This window comes from Rhopalosiphum padi, chromosome 1 (assembly GCF_020882245.1).
Source record: "Rhopalosiphum padi isolate XX-2018 chromosome 1, ASM2088224v1, whole genome shotgun sequence".
Classification (NCBI taxonomy): domain Eukaryota; kingdom Metazoa; phylum Arthropoda; class Insecta; order Hemiptera; family Aphididae; genus Rhopalosiphum; species Rhopalosiphum padi.
This window is the reverse complement of record NC_083597.1, coordinates 69,222,492-69,247,012: the sequence shown is the minus strand read 5'-3', so window position 1 is coordinate 69,247,012 and position 24,521 is coordinate 69,222,492. Positions and strand designations below refer to the sequence as shown.

The 24,521-nt window shown below is 25.7% G+C and overlaps 1 protein-coding gene across 4 annotated transcripts; it reads right to left on the bottom strand.

Annotated features, from left to right (window-relative positions):
• Nucleotides 1–765: 765 nt before the first annotated feature.
• Nucleotides 766–24,426, bottom strand: LOC132916975 (tyrosine-protein kinase Btk). Of its 4 annotated transcripts, none has more exons than XM_060977456.1 (18): nt 24,012–24,426; nt 23,545–23,713; nt 22,630–22,689; nt 19,305–19,533; nt 19,045–19,227; nt 8,181–8,233; nt 8,012–8,092; nt 6,631–6,695; nt 6,471–6,536; nt 5,478–5,606; nt 4,812–5,005; nt 4,574–4,745; nt 4,210–4,378; nt 4,015–4,133; nt 3,377–3,495; nt 3,187–3,320; nt 3,018–3,101; nt 766–2,867 (listed from the first exon to the last, which is right to left on the bottom strand). In XM_060977456.1, exons 2-18 carry the CDS (start codon nt 23,707–23,709, stop codon nt 2,850–2,852), a joined length of 2,040 nt encoding a protein of 679 aa, XP_060833439.1. In that variant the 5' UTR covers nt 23,710–23,713; nt 24,012–24,426; the 3' UTR covers nt 766–2,849. The 4 variants fall into 4 exon arrangements, with proteins under 4 accessions (XP_060833439.1, XP_060833440.1, XP_060833441.1 ...); XM_060977457.1 differs by having other exon boundaries at nt 23,885–24,022; XM_060977458.1 differs by lacking the exon at nt 22,630–22,689 and having other exon boundaries at nt 24,012–24,425.
• Between the last annotated feature and the right edge of the window lie 95 nt (nt 24,427–24,521).

The following is a 24,521-nucleotide window of genomic DNA, read 5'->3' as shown; positions in this document are numbered from 1 at the left end:
GTTATTAGTATAGTATTTTTAGTTTTTACGATATTGTTGGTGTACCTCAAACAGCTCTATATATTTTACGTGGTCATTGGTAAATCAATATTTATATTCAAATGAAATTGTTACAATCAATAATATAAACATAGGTACTAAAAATTGTCCTCAAACACTCATTCTCTGTATATTTGAAACCTTATCGAATATTATATTCTTTATATTTTAATTATATAGGTACATGTCATGATGAATATATTTTGATTCTCATCCTGAGTGGCTGATTATACTAGAACCTGAACATATACTGCTAGGCTAATACACATAATATACTGTTATGAAACAACTAATGTGTTCAATCTCTAAAACACATTTTATCTTCAAAATCAAAATACCTATTTTAATTTCAAATTTTTTGGTATTTCTATAAAAACTATTACACATTCATGACATGTTTAAAATGTGATGGGGAATTCACAATTATACAAATTTGATAGATTACATGGCATGCATTAACACCACTTAGGTAACAATAAATTATATTAAATGATAGTTGGTAAGTGGTTAAAATATAGTAGTAAGCAACATTTTACTACATACTCCATAAAAATAAAATAATAATCAAATTGTAAATTTCATAGTGTAGTTGAATATTTTAATCCTATTATGTATAAAACATTAAAATACCATTAAACACTTCTTAACATAATAATATGCAGTGTTTTATCCTATTATTAAAATATCTTTAGTAGTTTAGTATCAGATATATAAAAAAAACTTAAATTTCATCAGTATCAGTAATTGTATTTCAGTAAAACACTATTAAAAAAATGTAAAAAAGACAAATTTACCAATTATTTTTTTTATAAAATATCGAGTAACGACTAATTCAAGCTGTACAAAATAATATAAAATAGGTAGGCCCTAAGTAATATAAATTTCCTTAAAAAAAAAAATCAGTCTTAAACTTAACAAATTAAAAATATACATACGGACAATGGACATGCTATTTAAGTCAAACAAAACTTATTAAAGTACATAATAATAATAATAATAATAATAATAAACAGTCTAATAAATGTAATGTTTTTAGTTTACATCATAAATGTTGTTTAATTGATTTTCTAAACTATATTATTTTCTTATGCAAAAATTATTTTTCTTTATATATATAAGTACCATTAAGAGCTTTCTATAAGCATAAATAAAATATACAAACATATACTTTATTAATATATAAACAGGTATAACTGAGCGTATATGACTTAAAAATAAGAGTATTATTCTACATTTTAAAGACTTAATATCTACACAATAATCAATGATACAATAAGGTATATTTAAGTTTAAAATAAATAAATATATTGTAGACATTTGAAGCAAACATAAAACGCTATAATAATACAAAAATTTGGAACTCATAAAAATATTTTTAAGCTTGCTTGCTAAAAATAATGCACTAAAAGAATAACACAATGTTCAATATTATCATTACGTAAAATCATATCATTTTAAATGTCATATTTTTTGACATTATAACCTTAACTTATAATTTAATATTTTAAACACTCAATTTACCTTTTTGGCAATAATGTATATAGTATAAAATAAGCATACACAATTTGACACAATTGAGATTAAACCAATATACAATTTATATGTATACACGGGTATTTAACTCTGGTATTTTGCCAGTATTATAAATAGGTCTAACTTTGTATGATATTTTAAATAAACAATACCAAATCAATAATAAATAAGTATAAGATCTGTAAATTGTAAAACATAAGAATGTAAAATAACTAAGCATAAAAACATCAAAATAATAATTTTAAGGTTTGCATCTACTATAAAATCTGTCATATATATGTATATACATTCTATATTTCAGCTAGGTATAAATACCACATGGCCACTAAAAACGGAGTATACTTTATACATTTGTACTCAATATAAATTTTTAAACTACATTTTCTGAGCAGAAAATTAGACTTTTGTAACATAAATATGTGTGGTTTAAAATTTGTTTAGATCATTAATTGAGTTAACTGATTTTACACTCGGAAAACGGAGTTCAAGAATATATAAGATACTGTGGTACAAAATTTACTACCCTACTTATGTGGATAGAGGATATACCTGTTTTCAGAATAGTCTTCATACTTAATACCTAACAATATATATTTTGATCTCAAAATTGATGAAACACTTAAAAGTTTTATGAAAAATTTGATATTTGTTCTAAATTCAAAATAAAAAGATAAAAGTATGATATCACAATAATTATCAAGGGAAAATAACAAATATGTGTGTACAATGGAACACATTGGTTAGTTTATACTTTATCTTTAAATGGAAGACTTAAAATAAAATTGTTTTAGATTGTTTTTCAGAAAAATTTTGATTTAAAAAGTTGATAATACAAATATTGTTTATTTAGTCACAAACTTCTTGTTTATACCAGTAGTAAAAACAGTGTAAAATTCAATTTAGTTTTAAAAATTGATTTTGGATTTAAAATCCTGTAAAAAATGAATACCCAAATAATACTAAATTTTCAAGCTTTTAAATAAAACATGTACATACAAGGAATGTGTATCTCAATTGATGTCAATAAAATAGTAATTACTTATAAAATGTAGACAGCACTTGAAATTGTTTTTAAAAAACTTATAGCAAAGTTCGAGATCATTTTTTTGTAGATAAACTCACAGAAATTTTTGTGACAACTGAATATAGAACTTGTAGGTTCAAAGAGTGCCACGACGATTTGTTTCAATCACTATACGACACAACTCTATGAGAGGCTCATAACCAATGTCAAGCAACAAGCAAATAGCACAATTGCAAGATTGTCGTGGAACACGTCAATCTGCTATTAAACCCTGTAAAACAAAATTACATTATTAATGAATATAAAATTACAAATTTTTTCTTTAAACTGTTTGCTATACAGTGTACCAGGACAATTTAACAAATATAGTAACATTTCTAATGAAAGTTTGTTAAATAGTCTTGTTACACCTTATATATACCTGAGATGTGACAGCTAGTTGATCTTTTAACAATCTAAAAGATGGACGATCTTCAGGACAATGGCTCCAACACTTACGCATAACCTTTGAAAATATAATCACATTTTAAAATCATAATAGCAGACAAGCATTAATTTATAATTTAATTATATTCAGGAAAAATATTTACCTCATAAACTTCTTTAAAACACATTTTTGGTTTTTCCAAAATAATGCCTCTTTGTACACGATCAACAACTTCAGTGTTTTTAAGACGTCCATATGGCATCTTACCACACGTAAATATTTCCCACATTAAGACACCTACAAAAAGATTCCATGCTAAAATTATATGTAAATGTATATTTTTGTATGCTTACCATAAGCCCAAACATCAGATTTGGAAGAAAATCTAGTGTAGTTTAAGACTTCAGGAGGAGCCCATTTAATGGGGAATTTGGTACCACCAGAACTGGTATATTGATCATCTAGGACATACCTTATAACAAAAAAAATACATTAAACATATTAATTTAATCATTCATTCAGATACAATTATTATATTTATATAAAATTATAAATTGTTTAAAATTAAGTTGATTTTATTTAGAATTATATGCAGAGATAAATTCCAAAATAGAAAATCTAAGGTTTCAGGCTTTTACAACATGCACCACCTAGTGACTATAAAAACATAGTACAGTGAAACTTCCATATAACGAACTTCCATTTTACGAAATTTTCTGTTTAACAAAATATTTTTAAGAACTATGACCTTCATTGTTAATGAATACGTAATTCTATTTAACAAATTCCTTCATATTACAATTTTTTTTTGTTGCTTATTCTACTTCGTTATATGAAAGTTTCACTGTATTAGACTATAAGCATAACAAATAAATAAATAATATTATCAGTTGTAAACACACAAGTTGATAATACAATTTTATATGTATTAATTAATGCGAAAAATAAGTTTTGATAAGATATTAAAGATGTAACATAATATTTTAAATACCTGGCTAATCCAAAATCTGCAACTTTTACAACATTTTCTGAACCCACTAAACAGTTTCTAGCAGCAAGATCACGATGTATGTAATTGTGACGTTCTAAATACGCCATCCCTTTGCAAACCTAAGTATTTAATTAAAATAATTATTTTAGTAAAAGTATATTTTATTTTTAAACTTATCGAAATGACATTATTTACCTGAATACACATATCCAGTAATAAACCATTGTTTCCACCTAAACTATTTTCATGTCGCCTGAGGTAATTCAGCAGTGATCCATGTCTCATATACTCGGTAACTATATAAATTGGACGATGTTTGCTACAAACTCCATAAAGTTGGACTAGATTCTGGTGTTGGAGTTTCCTGAATAAGGTAAGTTAAATAATAAATATGTTTAAAAAAACAATTAAATTGAAATTTTTGGTATTTTTCCTATGAGATAAGTATTGTGCAAACAGTTTACCCCCCCCCCCCCTATGAGGCGATACCACAAGAAAAAAAAAATGTATTTTTACTATTTACTACATTAATTGTTACACTACTTTTTACTAGACTTACGTCATGACTTTGGCTTCTTCAATAAAATCATCTTCAGACATTGTGCCTTCTTTCATCATTTTGACTGCAGTGTCAATAGAACCTTTCCATTTACCATGGCGTACCACACCAAACTGACCTGATCCTAGCTCTTCCAACAACATTAATTCTGCAGGATCTATTTCCCATTTATCTACAAATAAATATAAATAATTAATAAATTATTAAAAATTTAATAAATTTAATTTTTAGTTTTTACCATGACTAAGGCCAGCTGTAGCAGGAACAGGGCGGTCACAAGGAGAGGCTTTTAAACGTGATGCTAATCCACCACTGTTGTGACGATGGTAATTAATTAATTCTGGAATAGTTGAACAGCAATGTTTTTCACTTAAAAAAAAATCTCCTCGGCTATTTTGCTTTATGTGATAATGCTTCACGTGTGAATGTGGTCTAAAATAAATATTATAGTATAATAGTTAGTTAAAAAAAAAAAGAAATACTGTAAAACCCAAAAAACCATAACAATAAACTAATAATTTATTAATCTATTTAAATAAATGTGAATAAGATACTTGGACCCAGAGCTAGCAGGTAACCTGTACACCCAATAACATGTCTACTAGATTGTAAGTATACACCACTTAAGAATATAAATTTGACTGCCAAATTTTGACTAAACCATAATTTTCAGTATACCTAACTACATAAATTAAAAAAAAAAAATTGCAAAAAAGATAATGTCTGGTAAAGTAACAAAACTCCTAATTTTTTTTTTTTTGTGCTGATTTATGTTATTTTACTAAAAATGTTAAATATACTTAAAATGTCACGCAAGTTATAGATTATATTGATGAATATGAAAAATTTTATTTATAATAAAAAAAGGTATATTAACAAGCAATATCAATTTTAAAGAACTTACACTTTTGTGAAAAGAGATAATGTATAAAGACCTTTGGTTGATGAATTTCTAACCACAAAACAGCCTTCTTTATCTTCTTGTTTAAGAAGAGATTCAGCTCTCTGTCTTGACATATCTCCAACATACCACCTTAAAATACAAATTATATGATAAACTTTATGTGAAATCAAATTTGTTTTGCATAAATAATAAAACTTCTAATGAGTTAATCAAGTTTAAAATTAAAGTTTTTAATATTTATAATAATTGATTAATAAATAATTAGAAAAAAATAAAGGTACTGATTGGTTATTGTGATTACCTAATTAATCTTCCGATAAACTCAGCAGTTAATGCTACATTAAATTATTTTAAAATAATTTTTATAATCTATGAGACAAAAAAAAATATAAGTTGGAATATCTAATTAAATTTATAACACAAAGCATATACTAACAAACTAACTACCTACAATATGCAAGTGATTTATTTTATCTTTTTACAGGATTTAACATATCAAAAATATCTGTTTCCTAAGTATAATTTGTGTTTGTGACCCACAAACTCATTATTTTGATAAAATACCATGAAAAATTCATAGCAATTTTTCTTTTTATGCTAAATAAATCGCAAATTTTTTAGGCAAAAATGAGTGTTCAGGGAAATTTGTTTGTTGACTGGTCATACATTACTTTAACAAGCAATACACTTTACATTTATTGGCAGATTAAATTATTCTGTCTTATAAATTACAAATTGTCTTAAAATTATTTGAGTATGTTAACTAGTGATAGTTGCAATCATAAAATTGTACTGAACCAGAAAAACAACCCAACAACCAGTTGTACAGGTAGTTGCAATAACTAATAAGTACCAATATAATATAAATATTATATATATATTTATGATAGTTAAAATATAGTAAATATAAAACAAATGTTCAAGTTAAAAATAAAATGAGTTTATTATAGGTGTGTTTAAAATTTAATATTTAACTATTTAAGTAATACTCACTCATATTTTTGAAGACCGAGAAATTCTTTTTCTTTAACATAATTACTAGGAATGTAACCAATAGCACTATAACATTTTTTAAGAATATATTGATAAAAACTATAATAAATCACAATGATGGAGACTGATAATAGTTTATAATATTTCAGTATTTACTTACCCATGCTCATCTCTTACTTTCCACCAATGATCTTGAGAATCATCAATGACGTCATATTCACATCCCTAAAAGGTTTTAAATTGTATTTATTACTCAAATAAAGTAATAAAAGAATTTTATTTTAACTAAATGTAAAATTAATTGAATATATTGACCGCCAAGGGGTTTTTTAATATAGTTACTTTAATTTTCTATGAAACCCAAATTTAAGTCTCAACAAAAAATGAAATAATATAAATATATAATGTACATAGTCTGTAGAGAATATAGAGTTAGATGTTCTCTACATTGTAGTCTTACAGTAGTACAATAAAATTATTTAAAAAGCAATGCCCAAGATTGGGTTTCATTTATCAGTACTTTTTATCAGATTCAAATACTACAATATCAAAAAACATATTAAGAAATGTACTTATAGTGATATAAGTTGATTAATAGTCTCTGATCAGAATCGTTTTTTATATATAACGATTTATCATTAAATCAAAATTTAATATATATATTATAGAGTTATTGTACAGCAGAGCAGTACTTAATTGTCTGCCTTTTTTAATTAGTTTGTTGATTTTTAAATTTTAATTTAGATGTAAAAATATTGTTTTAAATCGGCTTTATAAAGTAAATTAACTTATTACATTCTATTTTACTATGTAAATATAAAAATTGAAATCCAGTAGAAATTCATCGATGGAGATATTAATACTAGAGGAGTCAAATTTGAGTTTCAAGTTAACAGTAATAAAATTAATAATTTAGCGCAGAGGTTCTCAAACTTTTCAGGCCAGGCCCCCCCTTTGGTCAACCCCAGATGTGAGCCTCCCTTATAAAAATAATTTTAATAGTCATGTTTAAAGTAACACAAAGTTAAAAAGAAACGACAAATACTTATAGGCTAATATTGATATTAACATTACAAATTTATTGTATACGCATTAATTGTTGCTGCCTGTATGTGATGTAGTATAAATATACCGAATTGTATACAATACAGAACGCGATTAATATTATGGAAATTTCACAAATTTTTTTCTGTCCTACCAATGCAATGATTTTTAAAATTTTCTTGCCCCCCCCCCCTCTCTATAAAGCTTTTGCGGACCCCCGGAGAGTCGTGTCCCACACTTTGAGAACCTCTGAATTTTAATGAACGACTCCATAGGGCTATAAAATTCACTTTTGAATCTCATTCTTAATTGAAAAATATAATTAACAGTACTTATGACATACTTTAAGACATAATAAATTATGTAAAAATTTCATTTGAAGCATTTTTTTTACATTACCCATAAAAAATCCCCTAGACAGTCAAAACAAAGACCAATGAGATCCCATATTAGATCTCATAGCAGTTAACTTGTTAAATATGAATGTGTTATCTTACTTTAACTAAAGTCAAATCTCCTGGTTCAATTGCTTTAAAGGGATATAGAGCAGTGACTACCTTAATCCTTGGAACTTGGTCCTGATAATAAATTAAAAGAAATAAATATAATAAATATAACAGTTTGTATTTTTAATTTATAAAATATGTATTATTTAGCAATACTTACTTTTAACTTGGCAGCTGGGGTTCCACCTGGCATTATTGGGCTTGCTGTTAATGCTGTAAATAAATACATATTTATAATTTAATGTTATATTCCATAAAATATATCTAACTTAAAATGTATAATCATAACATTGTTAATCCAAACAAAATAATATTATATTTGTTAACTTAATACAATGGGGTCAGATAGAATTGGATTTGTGTTACCTAGTCATGGTGAATTGACCTCAACTCAGCAGAAGCAACTACCATGTAAATTTCACTTGGTTTATATTTAACACTACGCTCAAAAGTTATTTGATTAAAAATTCATAAAATATATTGCAAAATTATTGTAAAAATGTATAAGAACGTATTCATTTTTCTATTATTAGAATAATAAAAAATAAATAAAATTGTAATTCAATACTTTTGTTAATGATTCTATAATTATAATTTGTATAATTTAACTTTATTTATGAATATTTAAAATGACTGAAGTCAAAACCTCTTAGCATACCACATTCAAAATTTGCAAACCAATATGACGATAACTGGCCAATTTAGTTTTATTATTTTTCGATAGGTAACGCAATTTATATAATTGAACTGATCATGGCACAAAGATAAGGTGATCGATGTTTTCCATACAACTCTAATAATATTAAAACTATTATATTAATTTTTAATTTATGAGTTAGGCCAGTGTTTATTTACGACACAGCGCGTAAACGATTATAACTGATATGGTGAACTTCACTCTCCCTTATTCCTTTAGACAAAAATAATGAAAATCGGGTGACGTGGTGACACTCAGAAGAGTATTTGGAACATTTCTGTGAAAAAAGTTAAATACTATCGTCACAAAATTGGAACATAAAAAAGGCCTGATCTTCTTTTATATATATAAGGATATTCATAAAAATCATTTTTTTAAAATCTATTATTGGTTTATTTAATATTAACGATAACAAATTCTGAAACCGAACAAAAATGAACACACAATAAACGGACAGTAGTAGTAGTAATACAATGAAATAACATAACCAATTGAATTAAAATAATTATTAATAAATTCGTATACGCAAAAAAACAGATTTGTAGATTAATGAGCAAAAAAATTTTAAAAAAAATAGTCCGATAGAAAAAAACATGCAATTGCAATAACAATCCGAGCCCTATAAACCACACAAAATATTTCCCATGATTAAATATTAAAATACATACAATTTAGTATTTATAGTGAAACCATGAAAATATGCTTCGTTACACACTTCATGTTGATCGATTTATAACATAATAATATTACATATAGTTATAGATATATGATTATGGGAATATATTTAAACTTTTTTCATTTGAACTCCACAAAGTTGCAATTATCGATTTTTTTTTAAAAATTCAAATATTAGTTTACATAATTTGGAACTAATTGTTCTATATTCTAAACTAGAAATTTAGTTCTAAGGCTTGCTTCAAAAAATATTAATATTTTACGTATGATTTCAAATTAATATTTCGTTAATTTATATAATTTGTTGATGTTATTATAATAACAAAATCTAAAATCAGTACATTGCAACACGAATAATGTCATTTTGTTGTAATTTTACACGGAAAAAATAGTCACGAACTAGTCAACGACATACAAATTCCACTATCGATATTTCAAAACAAAAATGAATAGTACCTTGTACCTATAAAAAATATACAATACATTCGTTGGAGAACAACTATTGTTTTGTTCCAATATAATAATGATAATGATAATAATAATAATAATAAGATCGTCTGTCTACACTCTTTACTTGTATAATCGTTGGTTTCTTTTATATTTTTGTACGCGGATCGGTGGACCATTCCGTCTGTTACCTTTACCATAAACAGAACAGAATACAAAGTCATTCACCTGATGCAACGCCTTTCCCACTTTTTTTTTCATTTTCGAATCATCTTCTTTCTCTCTTACCCTAAGATAATACACTATATCAATGACGTATAATACTACATACTCGCGCATTATGCAAAGACAATTACGCCTTTATGTGAACGACGTAGGGAAGAAGAGACAGAGGTGAAGCCTAAAGACCATACGTGTACGTGTGTGTGCTGTATGTGCGCATTGTCTCAAACAGAGTTCCAAATACATAATGCGCCCTATTCTTATACACGTGTACGGAATATCGAAATAAAATACAGTTGTGTGTTTTTCAACGAAGGTGGTCTACAAATAAATAAAATATTTGTTTTTTTTTAACTTGGAATAATATCTCCCACTGTCAAGTGAAAATACATTACTCAATTATTCAAAAAAAAACGTAACACTCGTAAAATAATATCGGTGATACTTGTGGAATGAGTTACACAAAACAAACCACAGACAACATTAAATCCAATCAAAACACACGGTTTCGTCACATAATATAGATACAAACATGATAAACGAATTCATATATTCATTGCTCATATTAAATTTTTGAAATTTCAGTAAACAAACAATGATAAATAATTTTTTTAATATATAAAACATGTTTGTATGAAAAAAAATGTCCACGAATTGATTTAAAATTAAAATTATCATTATAACAATTATAGGTTACTGGATCATTATTAATTGGATATAAACTTTTTAATATAAATATAATAAATTAATTAAGTATCATTTAGGTTATAAATAACAGGATTCACAAAAATTAAATACAATATGGTAAATACTATATAATATATATTCATGTTTTACTCTTAATATTTAAGAATAAAATATTGGTATTTTTATAGAATATTACACAAAATGATCAGACAAAAGGTTAATAGAAATTTAATAATTAATTTTTAGACCGAATATTGACCGGAACATTTTTTTGGTCAAATGTGAAAACACATCATACATTTATGGCTAGCCACGCGCGCGTGACGATTTTAGTGTCTGCATTCGTCCAAATCGTAATATTTTTATTTTATTTTTGCACAAAAAATATAGAAAAAATATTAAATCTTAAGTTTCTCCCTTTTAGTGAAAAATATAAGATCATTAATATTTTTTATGGTAGGTTATAAACATATTTATGATCTTAATAGGTTTATTTATTTATATCAACAAGTAATTTTTTGTGTTTGTAAATGTTCAACATGGAAATGTTCGAATGTGTATTTGACTAGGTACTAAAAATTGAAATAAATAATTTGAGAATAAACTATTCCGTTTGTTTTCACCTCGCAAAATAATATTTTGCTACGTTCTAAAATACATTGCATTTTTTTACCCTGAGACATAATAAGACATTAATGTCAAAAAATGTTTCTCATATAAAGATTATAGAGATTTAAAAAGTATATAAATAAAGCACAAAATAAAACGATTTAATAAAAATATTATAATTGATTGTGCTTTCGATTTTTTTAATTAGGTATTAGTCATAAATACACCTATTATTAAATAGAGTACATATACAAATTCTTTAATTGAAGATTCAAAAGTCAGGTGTATTGATCATAACAATATTTATCGAAAAAGATTTTAGAAGTTGTAAAAAAAAAACTATTAGTTCATCAATAAATAACTAACTTAATATAACGTTAATAAAGATAATTTGCCTAGTACCTAACGTATTATTTCAAAAGGTAAAAACTAACGGAGTGACATGTTCCCAAATACACATTCGAACATTTCCGTGTTAAACATTTACAAACAAAAAATTATATTTCGTACTTTTCCTGTCATCATAAATCATACCATACAATTACTTAGAGATATAAATAAATAAACCACGAGATCATGACGTAAAATCAGTAATATGTTCTATGGTCTGTCATAAGACATCATATTAAAGATCTTATGTTTTACCTAAAAGAGAGAAACTAAAATTTTTTTTACTTAAACATATTAACAAATTACGAAAGGATAGAAGTTTTGAAAGGGTAATATATCTTCTATTATATTATGTCATTATGACAACTTAATATTTTTACTAACATAAAATCAAATAGATAAACCGAAGTTTGCCAAAGTAGGAAGTCTATGCTTTTTAACAAATACGCTAATAAATTAAATACAATACTTCATAATTAATAATAAAAAAAATATATATATTAACAAATAATAGAACAAATGGGGATTGCGTTAAATCTACCAACTCTATACGGCCAATGTGCGCCATTAATAAACAGGAAATAAAAGAAATGTTGAAAAAGAGGGGCTATGCAGTAAATATATGCATACAGTGTTCGTGTCTGCTAATATAATAAAATGATTGCCGAAAATAAAATTAATGCAATGAATACTAGGGGAATAAACACCCAGTATAAAATTATATTATCCGATGACTCACTGAATTCAAAATGTTTTAAAACTTAACATACAACTAACGTGTGCTATCAAGTATCTTATAAAATTATACCATAGCAATAAAATAGTTTCAATTATAATAAGAAAGAGTAATGTTCATTATGCTGAGATGAAACATTGGGCAATATTTTTAGAATGAGCAAATTGTTACATTCATATGCTATCATTAATTTCCAAACAGCGATGTAATAAGTTAACAACAAAATAATTGTAGTAGATCTTAAAGAAATTGATGATTGTTAATGTTGACATCGAAATAGCACAACATATTTGTTTTCGTAAAAGCAAATAAATATATATTTAATTTAAGAACTATATATGATATGGCTAACAAAATAGGTTTTTAATTTATCAAAATAATTTTTGGTTTGGAAATTGGAAGTACAATCTCAGTAAATAATATAAATTATAAAAGTAGTTGTTATAGTATGAGTAACACTAATAATCAATAGAACGATAAAATAGTGAAAAACAAACTAAATAAACAAGTTAAATTTTAAACAAAGGCCAACGTATTTTTCCAACATAGGGAAACGAGAAAATGAATAAAAATAAAAGTTATTGCAGGATGATAATCTATATTATAATGTACTCACTACTATTTTTTTGTAGGACAAAATTTCTAAAAATGATCTGAGACTCTAAGTTGAAAAATTATTTTAATGATATACATGCGTATAGACAGATACAATGTACTGTTTATTTTACTGTAAATCAAATAAACAAAACTATAATAATGTACCTACCTGATAAAAATCGTAATAAATACAAAGAAAAATTAATATATCATTAAAGTAAAATTTATAATTAAAATTAATATATGCCTATTTTTTACGTTATTTTAAAGCTACGGTTGACCAAGTTTCTAGATTTCTCAATTCGATAAGGTTCAAAAAAATAGTTAATGACGACAATAATAATAACAAGTTTTATTAGGTGTACCACCAACCGCATTAACTAAGTGTTTTAGCATCTATGAACTACACTGCTGAGTACAGGTATATTTCACTAGTTCGATGGCACGGAAATTTAAATGCCTCAAAGCGATTTTTTTTCTCAAGATTATGGGTAAAAAACATTGTGTACCTAAGAAATTATGTGTCGGTCAACTAGTCACGATTAACACTACCTAGGCTATCGTTATTATTAACAACAAGTTAAGTTACAACACGAAAAATAGAAAACCAGTACTTGTCGTCGTAATCATCATTTTGAATAACATCAAATAAATACTATAAGTTCTAGTACCTATAAAGTAATGACAATTATTTTCAGTTTTAATTATAATATGCAGTTTCCGAGGTAAACACACTAGAAAATATAATTTTCAAACGTAATCTAAAAAATGTTTATTCCATAAATATAGTTTAATTTTAAGTAAACATTAAATAATCTATCATAGGCCTTTAAATACAAATTAATTTAGTATAAAACTATAAAATATACTAAATATTATAATATATAATAACAATATAAAACTACTATACATGCAACTGTGTATTATATTTATAAAATTATAAACGAAATTAATAGTACCCTATAATAATATACTTTTAGTATCATAACATTCATAACATTCATTAGATTAAGAACTAAACATTCGTGAGAATTAGACGCGATGTAGTTATTATAATAATATTAACCTATAAGTACGAAATATATTTTTAAAATAACTATAAAGTATAGTCATCTTTCTTGAGTATAATCAATTTATTAAAATTATCAATACATTAATTGAATAAATTAAAAGAAAATATAGGTTTATCTAGATACATATAAGGTGTGAAATGTAGGTACGTAAAGAAACAAAATTATTAGATTTATTCTAAGCTTTTTTCCGTTAAAAACAACTTGACTTTAAATCGTAGTATATTAATATAAAAACTAATCTATATTGACTTTTAGTATCCTATTTCAAATTTTGTATTACACTAAAAGCGTTGCCTGAGTCACGTCCATATTATATTGATTGGCGGCTGTAGGCTCGTGTAAACACACCCCATGCAATGGAAGTGTAACATACATCGTGCAGAAAAAAACGCACCCCCTTACGAGCGCCAACCTAATCGAAACGAAATTTGTGCAGAGAATTCAAAACGAAGTTCTAAATAATATTGAATTTTTCTCGCAAATTAAAAACAAGACAATACATCAATATATTATACTGCAATACTGTATAATATCAATAAATTTTAAAATTATTATTAATTTTATAACATAAATTATTGAAGTTTCCGAGTGGTACGCACCTTCGTTTAGTGATATATACGTATATTATATCCGTTGGATTATTCGCCACGGCTGTACTACATGTTGTCTTTAAACGTGCTTGATTTTAAGGACGGACATCCAACGCTTGCGAATGGATTTATAAGTAGTATATTCTATCGGGTAAGATAATAATATTGGATACGCCAATCTTACAACTTTATAATATGTACAGAATGAACGTCGCTATCGCCGAGCACCGCAAACGATGACATTCGGTATACGCACGACCGAGATGTGTACTAACACCTGTCTGAACTAGTTGGGACGTTGATTCTTCGTGGGGGACGAGCGTAACGTAAAGATAAAAAAAAGTGAATGGCTGTAGGCGCTGCACCTCCACCACAGCATAATATAATAAAAGTACTGCCGGCGCGAGAAGGGGAGACGCATCAAGGCAAGCGCACTAAACGCATACATTGTTATTGACCGGGTTAAAACACCACTGCAGTGTGGCCAGCTCCTAGGGCTTGAAACACGACCGAAATATTATAAACGAGTTAATTTCAATATAATTATTATGTGCATATTATAATATTATATAGACGTTTAAGTACACACCTCTATTGGCTATTATTATTATTATTCCAGATACATGTGAACCGGTTATATTCGTTTTCGTTTTATGAACGCTACCATTTATTTTAGACAAAAATATTAGTATAGCCTATACTTATTAGATATAATATGTTTATTACGTATAAATGTATAATGTATACCTATTGTATATGAATATACTATTACAGGTGGACTTCAAAGACCTAACCCTTAATGAGTCTGCGTATCAAAATTTTTAATCCATTTCTTATATATAGGTGATATTGAAGTTACCTAACTATTATATATTATAAACAAAAATATAAGAACTAAGGATATGTAGTTTAGAAAATTATAGTCTAAATATTAATTGACAAGTGTTATCGATTAGTATTATTAAATTCATTGTGATTCTTCCATGTGTGTCCACTGTCCATTATGTATTTCTAGTTTCTACTACTAATAGGTATGTCTACATAATATTATATACTTTATATTTTCATGTATATTAATATATTATACAGCTTCCAATAGCAAATAACGTTTTAAAATATACGCTTGTTAGTTGTCGAGTAAGCTAACCAGTTTTTATTTACGACGAATTTACAATTCATTTTTTTTTGCTTTAAACAAATATACTTTATTTATAGAAAAAGTTATGGACCTTGGTTGTAATTTGTTTCCATTTAATTTGAAAGTTTATGTCAAATAGGGAGATTGGAGGTAAAAGTTGTCTAATAAAATGACCTTATACCTACTCCGCGATGGACGATGACATACGTGCATCAAATTTCAATTATGCTTAAAACAACTAGTCTTTATTTTAATGTTTTAAAAATAAAATAATTAGAAATATATTTTTGAAGGGTAAATATTAATTGCCATCTATGATACATGTATTATATTATACTTAAATACCTTATATAATCACTAAATAAATTAATATTTCAACCATTTAAATAATATTATAACAAAAAACGTAGTAGGTAATACAATAAGTGTTACCTGGGAGATAGAGATTTTAATTTGGAAACAGTAATAATTTCACGATTAATTCCAAACAGCGATACCGAGTAACGTTTATAATTTATCCCAACAATAACCCAGGCTTAGAGAGAATTACGTTTACTTACATTTATTCAGTGGCGGATTTAAGGGGGCCCGAAGGGCCCCCCCCCCCATTGACATAAGTTAAATACACATATTTGTATGTATTTGTTAATTACTGAAAAATTTAAGATTTGCGTTTTGGACTATGCCCCCCCCCCCCAAAATTAAATCCTGGATCCGCCACTGCATTTATTCATAATAATACCTAATAGCATCTAATGCTGAAAATTAGTAAAAAATTAAAAAAAAATATCTGTGAGGTATAAATAAATAAAGGCAACAAATATTATGGTAAATAAAACTGAGCGTATTTATAGCTGAGAAAAACACAGATGAAGACGCTTAGCTGTATAATAGGTTTTGAGCGAACCTCGATACATTGTCATTACTGATTAGGCCACTAAAACAGTTTAATGGATATGTAAAATTTATATTCAATCATCCAACGGTTTTTCGATTATTTTAAAACACGTATTAAAAATTATCTACATTTTACTCCCTAAAAAACACGCTACACGCATCAGTTTAAAACAAAATATTCATCACTTCATTTTTTTTTCTAATATAAAATGTGTAAACTTTTTAACTCATTATGTATGTATTACTAAGTCAGAGAATCTCAATTTAGAAATCTAAACATAATACTTAACATGTATTACCTATTTATATAATTATATGAATATGAAAATGGAAGTTATTTTAAGGTTCTTGTGTGTCATGCACAGTTATTAAATTTTTCTATATAATTGATTTCAGATATAATTTGATATTAAGCTTAACACAAAAATCCTTTCCCTTATTTAAAAAAAATAGTATATAAGTGGTTATTAACGGCAATTTCAACAATATATAAATATATTTATTATTTACAGTCGTGATAAACGACATTTATACATAAATAAATTGCATAATTTATATACCAGTGGCACTATATGTGTATGTCTGGTATAGTCGTGAGAGTATAATAAGAATTCATGCGTGTATAAACAGAATCTTCTGATTAAGTAATTATGACTTATTCAATCAAAAAAAATTAGGTAATTAAAGTAAATAAGCTACTTCTTACGATATATTCATCAAGCACAACGATTTCTAAAATTTATATTTTTATAATTGTATTCTTGATTTACTCTCAGTCTCAGCTTGGTTTAATTTTAATATTGAGATATTTCAAACCCAAGTTTTCCGCAGTGACCGATGTGACTGCATGAATGGTCTGTTTTGGCGTCATCTTACATTTATAAACCATATAATATAGTGATTCAAAATGTCTATTTATTTATAAAACGATGGCGTAAATTTATAAAAATAGGTAGGTTCCTAAATTAATTATTTTCCGTTCATATAATTTTTATTTAGGGATTTGATCCTGCCGATCCTGGTTAGGTTATCAAGCTGCCTATCAAAATATGCACATCTAAATATGTCAATAAATTGTGCAAGCTGTCGTACTGTTGTAATAACCAGAAAAACTTCTAATAACAGCGTAACATATTTGAATTATCGCGAAGTTTAAGTACTTGAAAACTATTTTTCCATTTGAACTCTTAACCTTTTGACATTTAATTTTGAATATTAAGGAATTTAAAATGTTTATAATATTGAACTCAATAAATAACTAAAAATTTAAGAACGTCGTATTTAAGTAAAATTCATGATTACTATAATTTCGGGTTTAACATTTTTATCGGATAACTAGATAATCACTAAATCAGTTAATACAATTGGAATAATATTGATACTTAATAAAAAAAAAACAAAATTAAAAAAAATCCATTTATCACATGTCGGTACATTATTGACTTATTGTGTATGAAAATGCAAGAGTGTTCTACTATTTATTTTACATTAAAGACACGCAAACACTATACATAAATACAATGATTATATACCAAGTACACAATCAAACAATATCACGCATAGATTTTAATATTTTCAAATTTAAAATTAAGAACTCTATACTTGCTATTATTTTGTTTTTAACAATAATGTTTTAACTTTTAAGGGAGCTATGACTTATATTCGAGTTAAATTAATATAGACACAATAGATATACATACTACAAGTTAGCAACATACAATTTAATCTATAGAATGAAAATTCACTATAGTACGTTTACAAAACAAATAAAATACATTTAGTTTTATATGAACAGAGTTGATGCACTACAAAATTTACAAGTAGTCTCTTAGTTTTTGCAATTTTATTTCTTATTTAAATTATAAACCATTACACATAAAACAAAAATATCAAAAATAATTATACCTAAACGTATTTTGCTTTAGATTATGAAATTAAAATCAAGTTAGTAGTGACTCATCTACATAGAGGTGAAAAATTAATGGCAAAAATAGGTAAAAAATTTTTTTGTAATATTAAAATTTTGAAGAAAAAAATTTTTATTTAAAATAACAAAATATTTTACAACATTTATATGCCATTGTTCATACGTCATATTCTGATATTGGGGGCATCTTAATTCTTTTTTAATTTTTATTGTACTAATTTGCATTTAAAATTGAATACAACCATTGATTAAATCAAATTAATTCTATACATATTAATAATTGCATATACAATGTTATTTGTTATAAAACAATCATTTAATATTATGAAAAATACTTACCTAATATTGGACTATTATTTTCACTATTTTTTATAATAGGCGAATTTGGTGGTGTTTTGTTCCATTCAGAACATGGTTCACAGCCTTCAGCAATACGTGTTGGAGCTCGACAACATTGCCATTTTTTACCACCCCAAATTGATGCATGATATTTTTCACTCTTTACCAAAGTGTCAGCACATACTTAAACAATTATATCATGTTAATTAACACCTGATGTGTGTAATAAACATAAAATGTAATGGTTTATTAATTTATACCAGCTCTTAAAGATCTTATCCAATCAGATCGATCTTGAAGTTTTTGAGTGATTAAATATAATGTATATTGTTGATCATTTCCATCGCTATATGATATTTGAAATGCATACCCATTTTCACCATCATTATTAGTAGTATCTTGAGATAAAATATTTGGTGAAGAAGTAATGGTAGCTGTTTCAATCACAGTTACCGAAGACAGTTTTATACGACCTCGTTCTTTTTTACGCTATAAACAAATTATAAAAATATTTAAAACACAATTATTATTTATTTGATATTTATAATATGATATAAATAGGAATTCATTTCTTAATTTGAACAGAATGGAAGAACATTTGACTCAAATATTTTGATTAATTTGAATATTATATAAATATAAATTAACCAAATATTTCTATTATTATTTAACTAAAAAACCAGAAACCAATAAATTTTAAATACATTAACCTTTCAATTTTTACTGGTACTTAGTAAAGTTATCTATTACATCTGTAATATATACAGAGTGATTCTTTTATCAAGCAACACTCATTATTTCAAAAACTGTAAACATTTTTATAATAATAATATATATTTAGTCTACATTTAAAAATTATACAATTAAAACTTTTTTTTAAAAATAATATGAAAAAAAAATTGTATTGACTTGGTATAGTAAATTTGGTAATATTCAATAAATTTAATGATTTGTTTTATTAATACAAACTATAAATTTATAATTTCTGAAATAATAATTTAAAAAAATAATAATACTAGAGTTCAGTATAATTATGATTTACATTACACAGATATAGATATTTGTTTTTTGATTTAAACTTTTTAAGTTATTACAAATTTAATTTATTAGCTTAAAACTTAGTATTTAGGCTTAGAAATTAATATATTATTATATACATATAAGAAATACTATTATTTATTATCAAGGATTAGAAGTTCTAGCAAATGCATATTTTTTTAATAAGTCATAATATATCGAAAATTAGATACAAACTTGTTTCATACTTTCCTGATATCGTTTAAGAAATTTAATTTTGCTAATTTTAAGGTTTAAGTGCTATTTATAACCATATTTTAATATAATAAAGAAAATTAACAATACAAATTCAATAAAATATACAGATATATAAACAAAAACATGTTAAACATGTATTTTGATTTTCAAATAGTAGGTATATAATCGACTGTTATTGCTGAACATATCAGACAATTTATTCTATTAATATTCAATAATAATAATATTACAGTTACTTTTAAAATAATGCTAAATGCATTATACTATTACTATCAGATTTGTCATATTATTTACATTCCAGAGTCAAATCAAATACCTATAGTTCCTACATACTTACTACAATATTCTATAAAAAAAAATTGATTGAACATTTTATTTTACATATTAACTAAATTTTAGTACTATAACTTCTAAGTCATGTTTAAGACCTCATTCGATTAATCCTATAAGCCAAATTAATAACAATTATAATTTTTAAGATATGTATACAGATAATCATAAATTATTAAGAGCTTGTTCTCGAAAACTATGCTATTACAATAAACTATAGATAAACAATCAAAAAAAAAAATAAACCCACCTACATGAATTTATGATTTCCATTAAAAACATAAACAATAAAAAGCCAAACAGGATACAATGTTAGGGTGTTAGGTCCTTGTTTATTTCACTCACTTTAATACAGGATAGTGGTGCATTATTATTTTACAGTTTAAAACAATTTGTAAATTATAATTTACCATAATCTAAAAACAATACCAAGTTGAACTTAATTTAACCTATGCTTGATAATATTTATATTAAAGAATTATTTAACAATTATCAAAAGTGTTTCATTGTTAATAAGGCAACATAAAGAGAAAAAAATACTTCTTGATTATATTAAGAAGACTCATTTTTAAATTAATAGACAAGTGAAATCGTATTTTTGAAGTTTTTCCATCGCCAAAAAATGTGTTCACAGAAAAATATCATTGATAAGTAGAGTTACCAGACGTTCGGATTACGTCTAAACAGTCCGAATTTCAGGCATCTGTTCGGATTGGCGTTTGGATTTGAGAAATGCCGAAATTTTACAAAGTTAACCATTCAAAATGGTTCAAAAAAACATGATACAAAAAGTTATGTCAGGTGACAGATTTTTGTGTACACTCAATATAAATGTATTATTGATGTGTAACCCTATTGATAAGCCAATACATGATTTGTTTTACTCAGAATCTTTAATTAACACTAAATATGTGATGTATTCTATAATTTGATCAACATCAAAACACTTTTTTTACACTATATTCTTCAAATGGATTTTAATATTTCTTAGAATTAATAGTATAATAAGTAATAACAATACTCTATCCAGTAACACTTATGGAACTACTAAAATTAGTTCTTTTGAGCATCCCTGTGCAACATCCAACTATCGAGAATGGTTTCGCTATGGCAGGGTGTTGCACAAGGATGTACTGAATTGGTGTATTCTCTTGCTGGACAAAGTATGTTTATACTTTTTTGTAAAGTTTCTTCTCTACAATAAACCACCATGAATTAAGAATTAAGACTCAATATTACTAGAGAAATTATACACAATAAATAGACCTTACAATAATACAAATTATTTAAATTATTTGAATTACAACTTGCCCATTACCTGTAGTAGGTATGTGCATAATAGTAATTTTTAAATCTACCAGATTATTAATTACCAAAGTAAATAAATGGCTTATTTGTTAATTGTTACATTCGTCAGTCACCGACAATAACTTTTTTGATTTAAGTATATCAACAATTTCTTAATTGAATACAATAATTATATTTTGTTACCATTTTAAAATGTACCAATAACTGATAAAACCTTCAAACATATTAAATTATTTAGTGAATATACATGCATATAAGTGCATACATTTTCAAGAATTATATAATATTATTGTAATAAAATTAACAAACAACATGCATATTTTCTATTGAATAAGTCATTATAATGAGCAAATTAGATAATAAATAGCAATGATTAAATAGTATAATGAAAAACAAAAAATGTATGTATATAGTTTTTATAATACAAATATTTTACATTTGTGAACTAGTACTTAAAGAGTTTCACTGAAATAGCTATAATAGCAAAGGTACCATATATATATATATATAATAATAATTTAAACAAATGTATTTACTCATTATTTTATATTAATTATTATGTATAAATTGAAAAATTATTCTATTTAATAATTATATTACTTAGGTGGTTCATTGTTTTTTGGTTAATGATATGACCCTAATATTAGTAACAAATAAAAGCATAATATGTACCCTGTTAAGCAGTTGATGTATGTTATGGAGACACGGCAGTGAGCTTCTTTCAATAATTTCCTATGGAACGTAGAACAAATAATATAAGTTATTTTAATATTTCTAATTTTGTACTTGTGTAATTTATAAATAAATAAAAAAATGACTTAGAAATAAAATGGGCTAAACTATTAATAAATAATACTATAATGAACCTAGTTAGATCTACGACCCTGCCTAATGATTTTTAACTTATTTGTCAAATAAGTGAAAAAATATATTTTTTACTACATTAAAAATGTTAAATCTTACTAATATTAATTAACCCACTTAATTTATATATGTATAAATTATAATTATCAAGAACTTAACTCATCATTAATGGCAATCAAATATATTTATTAGAATAACACAATAACATTAACAAGTAAAAACTATTTGAATATCTAATACACATTGAACTACAATAAAATCTATTAATAGATAACAATTAAATTTGTAGTATTAGTAAAATTAATAAAGTGTATCTCTTAAATATTAGTCTTTTAGCCTATTTTATTTCCAAGCCACACAAATATTATTGATTAGAAATCAATTAGTCAGCTTGACAAATTATAAACATAGTTCCGGAACACCGGACACAAAAAATAAACCTAATGCAACTAGGGTAAAATTAAATTATTTTTGAACCAATAATGATTAGAATAATTTGTAATTTTATTTAATTTGTACTATTTAAATTAAAAAAGTTTATATAGGTAATTTATGATTCATATGAAATATAGGGTTAAGTAACCCTGTTTATGAAATATTGGTGTTCATGCAATAATATATATTATGAAAGTGAAATTTATAAATTTATATTATATAAATGCAAATGTTCAACAACAAACTAATCCAAAACCGATAAATTCAGATCAATTAATACTGACTTACTTCTGATTCTGATTCATAGTAAATGAAGTTCTTGGTTGTCAATACAAACCATCTCTGTTTGTAGTTAATAGGCATGAATCGTTTTTTGTTCTGCGATCGCTTCACCATCAGACCCTGTTTGATGATGTCACAGTCATCTATATCATCTTTTCCGGCCATCATCATGTACCTAACAACACAAAATCAATAATAATAAATTTAATAAAAAAAATCATAATAAGCTTAATAAAATTAAAAAAAAAATTAAGAATCTATTTCGACACAAAAGATTTTAATTATATAAATCATAAATAGTAAAAACTATAAATTCTTCTATATAGTTTTTATCTTGGCTACTTACTATATGAGCTTATTCCAGGTGCTTATAGGTACGTAAAAAGTAAAATAAATGAAAATCGTATTTCACACAGATCACAGTTGAACAAGACGGGTTTTTTTTATATATCATTCTTGTTTTCAATACTCACTGATTTTCGATATTATTTCAACCTTCGACGAATACGGGTAGTTGGTCGCGGGTAGTACATTATCGTATTGTGTTGTCCGCGAACGGATTGTCGGGTTTGACTATAGTGGACTGAGACACTGAGTTCGAAAGAAGATTGGTGTAATAATTATGAAGGAAAAAATCAACAGACAACGAAGAAAGAGAAGAGAGTATGTTAGACGTTAGTGTTCTCTGGACAAGAAGATGGTGTAGTTGGCGAGTGGCGACGGTGAAACGAAATTTAAAAAATAATAATAAAATAAATAAATAATGGAAATAAAACGAAAAAAAAACCGAAAACCAGTTTTCTATATGTATTGTATGTATAATAATAATATCTGTTGGTACTTTAGCGGTGAAAGGGTCGGGCGGGGGTGAGGACGTCGTGCGTTCTTCGGTAGAGCTGCTATCACCGCAGTTAACAGGTGACCACGACTGAATTAATGGTTACCAGGTTGCCACTGGCAATTGGACGGTCGTAACCGGACAT

Coding starts and splice junctions, on each gene's coding strand:
- LOC132916975 (XM_060977456.1), bottom strand. CDS start 23,709: ATGATGATGGCCGGAAAAGATGATATAGATGACTGTGACATCATCAAA. Junction 4,134..4,209: donor TACTGGATATGTGTATTCAG/GTAAATAATGTC, acceptor TTAAATACTTAG/GTTTGCAAAGGGATGGCGTA. Junction 3,321..3,376: donor ATCTGATGTTTGGGCTTATG/GTAAGCATACAA, acceptor ATCTTTTTGTAG/GTGTCTTAATGTGGGAAATA.